Genomic DNA, 10,541 nt, shown 5'->3' on the forward strand with positions numbered 1-10,541 from the left:
AAATTCCATGAAAAAAAAAAAATCTAAATGAACAATTAAATTTGTGTTTTTTAAAAAGTATTTCACTGTTAAAAAAAATCTTAAAAAAACCCTGAAATATTCAGGAGGTTGGGGTGCCAGAAAAATACCATAAATATGGAAAATTTCCATTCTGTATTTAAAAAAAAGCAAAGTAAAGTTCAGTTAGCTTTGCACAAAACAGAAATGTCCTTCAAAGCGCTACCTTTTACTTTCTTACTTTCAGTGCATTTCAGAGCCTGTACTTGTTCAATTTTAGGTGAGTAAAGAAGTTGAATCAGGAGCATTTTTTTAACATAAGCTTCTGTATTTTACTTAAAGTAAAGAATGACTGTACTTCTCCTACCTCAATTCAATTCAGTTCAATTTTATTTATATAGCGCCAAATCACAACAAGGCACTTTATATTGTAAGGTAAAGACCCTACAAACTCTGCTCAGCTCTCTCTGCTCATAACTACATTCCACCTAGTTGCCCTATGGCTGTCAAACTCTTTGAACTCAGAGTCTGTGAAACCTGTTTTGAAAAATGGCTTGCTTAGACAGTTACACCAAGGCTGTGTATCAAAATTTGACACTGGAAAGAAAAAAAAGAAAAAAAGCCCATCTGCACTTCATTCTGCCATTAATCCTCCTGGACAAGTAAACCAGGACTCTGTCAATGTATCTATTTGAGCTAAAGACTATCTACTATTATGATGGACAGTTAAAATGTAACAAGTTAAGGCTGAATTTAGGTGATATGTGGCTTTTACTGAAGGTGTATTAGTAGATACTAATAAATCTAGAATGTAAAGAAGAGAAAGTTTTTCTGAGAAAATTGAAGGTGAAGATGCCTCAGGTATTTTGCATTGTTTGAATCTGACCTACAGTTATTCAGGTTTTGGTAGATGCTTTTAAACAGGTTTGTAAAGAACACTGTACAGGATCCTTACATATGAGTGACCAGTTAGAGAAAAAACCTGAATTTAAATAGAACCATTGTCTCAGCCAGCATGATGGGTTGAGGAAGATTGTTTTATAGTTTACATGGAACAGCTATAAACTCAAAAGCATAAATGCCTCTGGATGTAAAATAAGGAACAGTCCAAAGGCCCTGATCCAATTATCAAATAGGCCAACTGCTGAACTAAGTGGGTGATATGATCGCTGGAAAGTTTTTGTTAGTGAAACTTGAGTGACAGGAATCTAGATGGGAGGAAATGTAAGTGTGTAATAAAACTCGCAAGTGACTTTGTTTGGTAAAGGTTTGATGTTTCTTGCAGGAGACTATTTCTTTTATAGTTAGACAAACAGTTTCCTTTGTTGCTTAAAATTAAAGAAGAGGTGATGCAATAATATGAAAAATCTTCCATCTTTTTTATGTTGCATGCATCAAATTCAAAATGAGCATATAATTAAAAACAAAAAAATTGTTTCAACAATTTCTACTTTGCCTTTGTACCAATTTTGTTTAGATTTATACTGCGCTGGGCTTTTTTTTTTCTTTTTTTTTTTTTTACATTTTGATAACAGAATTTAGTGGTCGTGGAGATGCAACTGTCTCAAAGGTCACAGATACCCAACAGAAAAGACTGAAGCCATCTCTTAAAAGAGACAATGACCTTTCAAACAAGAATGAATAATTAACATAAAAGCAATAAAAAAAAAAAAATTATTGATTGCAGCTTAAAAACTTACCTTTTCAACTCATCTATCATTAGAGATAAACTGGGTGAACTGACAAAGCTTGCAGCAGCTAATTCCTGAAAAGGTTGCAACATTATTATAAAACTCACCAAGTGACCCACAATTTACTGAAAAAAAGCTCTGGCCTGTTCTGATTATGGAAAGCATGTGACACATCACAGAGTAACTATAGGTGTACAGTATCGGTCAAAAGTTTGGCCACACTTTAATGGCTGAGTGTGTCCAAACCTTTGACTGGTACTGCATATAGATGCTTGTTATTATACACATAATATACATATAATTATACATTTCATTTTAAGCTCTAATTTCACTCTTACAAGTACTGTACATCAAATGCAGTATTTTTTTTTCTTTTTTTTTTTGGTGCAACCAGTCACCCAGTTAAACCATGTGAGTCCTGTCCTGCTACTTGAAAGGCTGGCATAGATAGTAATGTTGTTAAACCATAACATGATAAAATCTAATGAAATATAAAAAAAAACTAACAGAAGTGCAATAAAAATAATGTTTTAAAATATGGCTAAAATGGTAACGTGTCTATATAGAGTCCCAGCACCCCAAAGCCAGTACTTCATGCTCTGGAATACAGCATACAAATTCTGTCATGTAGCAACATGTTGGGGAATACGCTGGCAAGTTTACATCCTGAATGTTAGCTCTCTTACTTGTCTTTGCAAAGTGTTAAGCAGCATAGTATTTATAAAGCATTTCCCTGAAGTGCATTCAGCATTTTTCCTCTTACATTGTCCAGATAATGACTGTGCCTGTGAGAAAATGCAATGCCTTTCTCAGAGATGCAAGTACAAGCCCAGTATTTCATCTTTCATTTACTTTTGATGAATGCAGTTTTAACCATCAGGTGCATAGAATATTCCTCAGAGGAAAAGGATCAAGACAGAGTGGGGAAACATAAAGCTATCAAACATTTGGTCTTTCCAATCAGAAATGTGTTTTGGTCTCTTCTCCTTTTATCTGTACTTTGTACCCTGGCATCAAGCACTGCTGCACAGGTTGAAAAAGTGTTTTATTTTTTAACTATAGCTCCCGTAAAGTCGTAAAACTGTCTTTCTCCTCAGTCACCATACTGTGTTGTATAATACTGAATAAAAATAGTAATTGGGGAACAAAACTTGATTTGTAATATTTCACTTCAGAGAGCATATCATTATGGCAAAGGCAAGGATAGTTTTGATCATCTTTGCAGCAGAGACCTCTTTAAACTTATTTTTAAATGACATTTAAAACATGAGTGCAAAATTACAAGTTGAACCCTAGTTACTTCTGGTGGCCATTAAGTGATTTCTTCAGAAATGTGGGCCCCCAGGAACTTGAATGAGGCTACTATCTCTACACACTCTCTGTTGATGTAAAGTTGAGCATTGTCCCCTCTCTGCCTCCTGAAGTCAATGACCATCTCTTTGGTCTTAGTGGTGTTCAACTCCAGGTTATACTTGATGCACCACCCTGACCATCTCCTATCACCCTCCGTAAACAGGCCGACCACTGTGGTGTTGTCGGCTAACTTGATAATGGTGTTTGAGCAGTGGATGGGGGTGCAATCGTCCATGTAGAGGGCATACAGGAGGGGGCTCAGCACACAGCCCTGGAGGGAGCCAGTGCTGAATGTCAAGGTGGAGGAGCAGAGCTGACTCACTTTAACAAACTGTGGTTTATCACAGTATCAACAGCATAGTTGGTCAGGAAGTTTTTGATCCAGGAGCATGAGCGGGGGTAAGTTCAAGTCAGGTAACTTCACTACCAGGATGTCAGGGCTGACATGAACTGTAATCAACGAACAGCATCCTGACGTAGGTTCCTGAGTAGTCCAAGTGTTTCAAGGCTATGTGGAGAGTAGTGGGGATGATGTCCTCTGTGGACCCGTTTGCCCAATTAGGCAAACTGGTGTGGGTCAAACGTCTGGGGGAGGCGGGCTTTGAGGTTCTGGAGGACAAGCCTTTCAAAACACTTCATGACTACAGACATCAGCACCACTGATCTGGACCATTAAGGTCTTTTATGGCTGTTTTCTTTGGTACTGGGATAATGGTGGTGTTGTGGTGTTGTTTCCCACCTCAATAATTACCGTGTAGATTGTGGGATGTCTGTGTAGGTTCTCAGTCAGCCAGGTCATGGCAGTCTTAAGAGCTTGAAAGAAGGAGCAAACAAGTATGCACATTCCATGAAAGTGCAAATACCTTGTCCACTATAAAGTGTACTTTTAAGAAATATTCATTCTCAGAACACCATCCATGCTTTTTTTTTTTTTTTGAGAGTTAACATTCCATATAGGTAAGTAATGTCATGTATTATTCAACAACAACAAAAATACTTTTCTTCCCTCAGCAAAACAGGTGTTACCTCACAGTTACACAAAATGCATGCATTAACATGTGAAACATCTTGAAAAGCTCCTCCTTTGCCCTAAGGGCATCCTCTAAACACTATACTGTATTTAAAGGCTTCTAAAACAGGATTCTCAGTCAACTTGTCATTTGCTTTGTTCACACCTGTCACTTCTTACCATCCCTGCAAGAATGGGGAAAGCTCAACCAGAAGAAAAAGACACCAAAGAGAAGAAAACTGAGTTTAGTTTAGTACGGGTCAAAGATACATGGAAGTGCCAACCGGGAAAAAAGATCAATAAGGACAGAGTGGACAGTGTCTCAGCTGCAAAAATGTGAGTATACACACTGTTCTCTAATTTACTGAACTCACAGAGGGGGAATCGTGATAGTGCTTTAATATTTTTGGATGATTGCTGTCTTTTTGTTTGCGTAATTGCTTGTTTACCTATCCAAAAGGTAAGTTTTCTTCAGTCTAATCCTCAGTAAATTTTACATTGAAGATTTAGACACAATTATGCTGTTATTTATTCGGCTCGGTAGTAGAATTGTACAGTATGACATGCAGTATAATCTGATGTTTGAACTTTTTTTTTGTCACACTAAAGGATAGAGTATATGAAAAGAGCTCATTTGCTGGGTTCAATTTCTTTGTGATAAGCTTTACACTAAAACATACTAAGCAGTCACAACAAGGTTTTACATATTTTGTACTATTATTACTATTATTTTCAATTTGATTTTACTGTGTGAGTGCCCTTTTCACTTAGGTTTATGCTGGAAGGTGGGGTTTACAGAGCTGGCAAAGAAGCAGTTATAGAAAGCTGAAGTTTTGCCAACAGATTTCTTTCATCATGCGATGGCTCAATGTGGCACACATATTTTTACCCAAGTGTGAAATTAGCCACTGCAGCTTAAAAACCTTTGCTTTTCTTTGTTTTAGGGCACATAGAATTTTTAAACACTACAGTATTTTCTGTGATAAAACATTACATATCATTATATGGCAAACATTTTTATTGAGAAATACCACATCAAGCATTTTGGAGATAAGCATTTTCGTGCTTTGCACTATTTGTATGGCCAGATGATAACGTTCCTGCTTGGAGATAAGAAAAAATATTCACTGTTTATTTAAATGAAACTCAAATGTTGCCTCTATCAATTAAAGCAGCCATTTGTTGCTTTTGATCTTTCCATCATTGTGAGGTTAGGCCAAGATGAAGGATAGGTGGCGGGCATCAGTGAACAACTTAAGCATTTCTGTTCAACCCCAGTTTAAGTGATGAGTCTTTGACATATAGTCAATTCAATCTCAGTCTAAATGTGGACCAAAAATCATCCTGGTGTCTTGAGATTATAATAAATACTTTTTTGTGTCTTGTCTGGCAGCTGTGAGAGTGTCACAGAGAAGGGTACAACTTGGACAGTTATCAGCCCCATTGTCTTTACTTACAAGGTAACTGAAACTCAGGGCTTGCTGGACCCGGGCAACGACACCCTTCTTCTGGGCCACATCAATGACCCACAGCAGCTAGAAGACATTAAAAAATCCAACAAGCCAATCAGACGCTTTGTGGTAATTGACCAGGAAGTCTTCCAAATCTATGGTTCCAAGCTAACTGAATACTTAACAGCTAAGAATGTGTCTTACAAGATCTTGGCTCTACCTACCACTGAGGAGAACAAATCTATGGAGATGGCCTTGAAGATCTTAGATGAGGTCAACAACTTCTCCCTTGACAGACGCACAGAGCCCATCATTGCCATTGGTGGAGGAGTGTGCCTTGACATAGTGGGCCTGGCTGCCTCACTTTACAGGAGGCGCACTCCTTACATCAGAGTCCCAACCACACTGCTCTCCTACATTGATGCCAGTGTAGGGGCAAAGACAGGGGTTAACTTTGCAAACTGCAAGAACAAGCTGGGTGCCTACATTCCACCTGCTGCCACCTTCCTTGACCTGTCATTCATACAAACTATTCCCCGACGACATATCGCCAATGGGCTGGCAGAGATGTTAAAGGTACGACAAAGTCAATTGATAAAGTCTGTTTGTTGGAATAAAAAAATAGAAAAAACTTGTGCTATTCTTGTGGGTCATAAAAGTTAGGATACGCAGATACACCAGTGTCATTTATGGTGCGGAAACTACTCCATAAGTCCCCAAAGATAAGTTTCAAACTATCCTGATAGTAGTAGTAATTCTATGTACCTTTTTTTTGGTTCTTTGCAGATGGCCTTGATGAAGCACAGGGCCCTTTTTGAACTTCTTGAGAAACATGGCTCTGTGCTACTGGATACTAAATTTCAAGTTGATAACAGTCTATATGGGTGCAGCAGCTTCATGGCTGCATCACAGGCAACACACATAGCCATTATGACCATGTTGGAGGAGCTTGCCCCAAACCTTTGGGAGGATGACCTCAACAGACTTGTGGACTTTGGCCACCTTATCAGTCCAGCATTAGAAATGGTAAATGATCCCTACTGGCAAATACAGCTTTAAATCCTTTGTTGATACAGGTTATGGTGTAACTGTTTGCATCTCTTTAAAAACATATGAAATTATATGAGGTATAAGGGATTCATATGATATTATCTCACCTTTCTCTTTGTCATCTAGAAGGTTCTCCCATCTCTGCTTCATGGCGAGGCAGTCAACATTGATATGTCTTACATGGTTTATGTGTCCCAAGAGTGTGGCCTGTTGACAGAAGAAGAGAAGCAGAGGATCATCAGCTGCATGCTGAGCCTGGAGCTTCCTGTCTGGCATGAAGAGTTTACGATGGACCTCATACAGAATTCTTTGCAGGACAGACTGAAACATTCTGGCGGCCTGGTCAGAATGCCTCTCCCCGTCGGTCTGGGGCAAGCAGGTAAAAATCAACAGAATTAAACTGACCAAAAAAAAAAAATAGTAGAAAGAAGAAGTAGAAGCAGAAAGAAGTAGAAGTCATTGCTCATGTATTTGTAGCATAGGTGGAACTGCTTCAAATAGCTTCAGATATTTACTGCTTTACGAGCTGCATGAGCCAATTAAAGTATCTTCGCTTTGCTCTCCTTTCTTTACTGCAGAAATCTTTAATAACACATCATATGAGATCCTGCACAGAGCTTATGAAAAATGGTGCGAGGAAGTGAGAGCTTCTTCTGAGAACAACTGTGACCCTTAAATATTGCCATCCTACAACTGCTTCAATTCTGTTTTTGTTTTATTTCAGGTTTTTGGTTGTTTCTGTTTTGGGTTTTTTTGTTACATTTAGGAATGTGTGTAGAATTGTGTACTGTACTTGTGAATTGTTTGTACTGGTAAGAGAAATTGGTTGTGATTTAAAGCATCGGGCTGCTACATTTTCACAAACACAGTCACAAAGACCAAATATGGGGTACCCATTTTTGCACTGATATATCATAAAACCCAAAGCTATAGAAATGGCTGTGCTTGTTGCTTGTTATGACTGTCAAATATATCATGTATGCACCATTAAAGAGTTTTATGTTAATCATATTATGGTTCGTGATGCTTTCTCTCAAAAAAAAAAACAAAAAACTGCACTTCAAAAATATTTTATGTCATTCATTTTTAATTTAGGTCAAGTAAAAAAGTACTTTGTTACAATTAAAAGGTATGCAGAATGGCCAAATTCAGGATTAGAAACTCTATTTGGATTACAATGTATTAATGTATTTTAATGATCATTTAAATGTTCCTGCAGCTGGGTAGCCTATTCTTTAATTTAATAATAAAAGACAATTAGTCATTTTACATTTTATATTATTAATCTAAATTTGATAAATACCCAGCCACTGAAGCTTTAAGATAAATAATGGAGTTGTTAGAATGGCCAGTAGTGGCTGAATTAAAGTAGGAGACTTGAGGCAGAGATGAGCTACAGACCAACCAGGTGTCTATTCACCAACACAGAGTAACACACAAAACATAAAAACAATAAAAAAACAAACAAAAACAATAAAATTATGTTGTCGACAGGTCGCACATTGTTCCAGTAAAACTAATAAATTTAACACAGAGCTTGTCTTATCTTCATTATAACATTAAAATCAATCAATCAACAGAAAAATCAACAGCTTTGAATAACTATTTCCTCACTTGGCCAACAATCTATAATCTAAAATAAGAGCTCATATGCCTGTTCCATCCCCTCCTTGGTGCTACCTGGAACCTTTAAAAGGCACTCAGGATGCCTGGGGACTCTTTTGCCTTGAACTTAAATCAGGGTTAATACAGCAATCCTAGAGTTCAATTTACTACCTTATACTACCTATTTTACTACAGCTACAATATTTTTACTACCAGCACAAAATTGAGCAGCAGCCTTTTTTGGGTTAGCGGTGGATTCACAGCACTAAGCCATGTAAGATAATAGCCCATTTCTAGAGGTGGCAAAAGCACAGACATTCTGTACTTAATTAGAAGTACAAGTACTTGTGTTAAAAAATACTTTGGTAAAAGTCAAAGTACTGATTCAACTTCTTTACTTAAGTAAAAGTAAAAAAGTACAGGGTCTGAAATGTACTCAAAGTAAGAAAGTAAAAGTAGCTCTTTGGAGGACGTTTCTACCTGATATTTTTCTGTAAAGCTAACTGAACTTCATTATGTATTACTGTAATGATATAAAATATTACATGAGAATAGAAACGTTATTCCAATCTAAATTTTAATTCTAATGAATGTACTCAGCTTGAATCTGTTATGTGGGACACAAACTGTGAAAGGGAATTTAAACACAGCTCTATTCTCTGTGTCCTGTGTGCCAATTCTCACACACCATTCTTCATGCTGCGGATTACAGGAGTTATTTCTATTCAGTAGAAAAGTTTCCAACAACGCACACTTCTTGGTTTAAATAAATAAATAAATTTGATTAATAGCCTATTGCTATAGGGCAGTTTTACGTTTCCTTCATTTCTCACAATCCTTTTTTTACTCATTTCAACTCTTATCACTTCACTTATTTTGTTTCTTTTACCCATTATCTATTTATTCATTTTTTAATGTCAACCCCTTTTTTGTTTTTCTGACACTTTAATATTTTCAAGCTTTGAACAGTTTAACAGATCCTTTAAAATTTGTTCTCTCGAGACCTTACCTCCTCCTCACTCACAAAACATTTTAATGTCCAATTCTGCAGAATTTGGTTATTTAAAAACAACAGGTTTCTGCTTATCTTTTTCATGAGGTGCCCCCCCCGTGAGTGTTTTGAGGAGTTAAAGTCCCGAGGTGAGTCCTGGAGAAAATATTCCCCTTTGTCCTCTTTTGCCAATCATCCTCCTTCACAAATCACCTGTCATTACCTGTTATCAGTCTTTATCACGTTGGGGTCACCATCTGTCAGGTAAACAGGTTTTTTATGAAGGAAGACACCTGAAACACTTTAATTCAAAAAGTAAGACATTTATTGTATTAAAGGATCAGAAAATATACACACATGGCCATGTGGGGACTCAGAGTAAGAGTGTGCACTCTCTCTCTCTCTAAGCCCGTGTTCCTGTCTAACCAAAACATTTTTTATACAGCTTGTTTATCTAAACATAAACAATCTCTGAGCGCTATGAGTTGACCTTCGTCATTCAGTCTTGTTCTAGCTGGTTTTTCATGACCCAGATTCCTCTCAGTCATAGGCACATCTTCTTCCTGATGTTCTAATTTAATCAATACAGAGAAATCTTGTCCAGATTAATGACAGAACATGGTGACGTTGGTGATGTTCTAATTGTACGTTCTGTGGCCAGTCCTCGAGATGGATGTACTGAAACAGAGAAGTTAGTCTAGTACTTTCTGATCTGTTGCTCTCTGTCTAATGTATTATTTAATTGTTTATTATTTGGTTGATCCACAGTTTATTAATTAATTTACTGGAGTTTACCTTTAAACATTTGTCCTTTATTCACTGAGTAAAAATTAATCCCTGTCAGTTACCTGAAAAATGTACTTAAGTACAGTATCGCACTTACTTGAAGGTGTAACTGTGACTTTGTCTTGACTAAGACCTCATACACATTAATATTCCAAACACTGATAATTAATATTAATATTATAATTAATATTCCAAACACATTTCAAAAAGGCTTAGGAATTTTTTTTAAAGAAAATAAACAAAATGCAGTGAAATTCAAGTTTCATAAGCGATGATTTATTTTCCAATAGAATATTGATAACATGGGAAATCCTAAAACTAAATAATCAGCAGGAATAGCATCAAGCAACTGAAGTAAGTTAAATAACACCACCAACTGCAACACAAACAGATGGCAGTGTGAACATGCCCCAAAATGAAAAATTCCATTGCAATTTTAGGAAAAGTGTTAAAACTTTGTAGTCTGTACAATTAGATCATTTATCAGTTGATACCATTTAATATTACACTCACATTGAGAAAGAGCGTGCTGTGGGGAGTGAGATGGTGGAGGAAAGGAGAGAGACATCTAGAGAGACATAGAAGAGAGAAAATATGGACAGAGAAAC

General features: G+C 36.8%; 1 protein-coding gene across 2 annotated transcripts; it reads left to right on the forward strand.

Annotated features, from left to right (window-relative positions):
- Positions 1–4,203: 4,203 nt before the first annotated feature.
- eevs (2-epi-5-epi-valiolone synthase) lies at positions 4,204–7,540 on the forward strand. 2 transcript variants are annotated; one of them, XM_030730077.1, is made up of 5 exons: positions 4,204–4,386; positions 5,444–6,077; positions 6,288–6,527; positions 6,681–6,930; positions 7,130–7,540. In XM_030730077.1, exons 1-5 carry the CDS (start codon positions 4,244–4,246, stop codon positions 7,225–7,227), a joined length of 1,365 nt encoding a protein of 454 aa, XP_030585937.1. In that variant the 5' UTR covers positions 4,204–4,243; the 3' UTR covers positions 7,228–7,540. The 2 variants fall into 2 exon arrangements, with proteins under 2 accessions (XP_030585937.1, XP_030585936.1); XM_030730076.1 differs by having other exon boundaries at positions 4,244–4,386; positions 6,678–6,930.
- The last annotated feature ends 3,001 nt before the right edge of the window (positions 7,541–10,541 follow it).

The sequence above is a fragment of the Archocentrus centrarchus genome, chromosome 5, assembly GCF_007364275.1.
Source record: "Archocentrus centrarchus isolate MPI-CPG fArcCen1 chromosome 5, fArcCen1, whole genome shotgun sequence".
In the NCBI taxonomy this organism is placed as follows: Eukaryota; Metazoa; Chordata; class Actinopteri; order Cichliformes; family Cichlidae; genus Archocentrus; species Archocentrus centrarchus.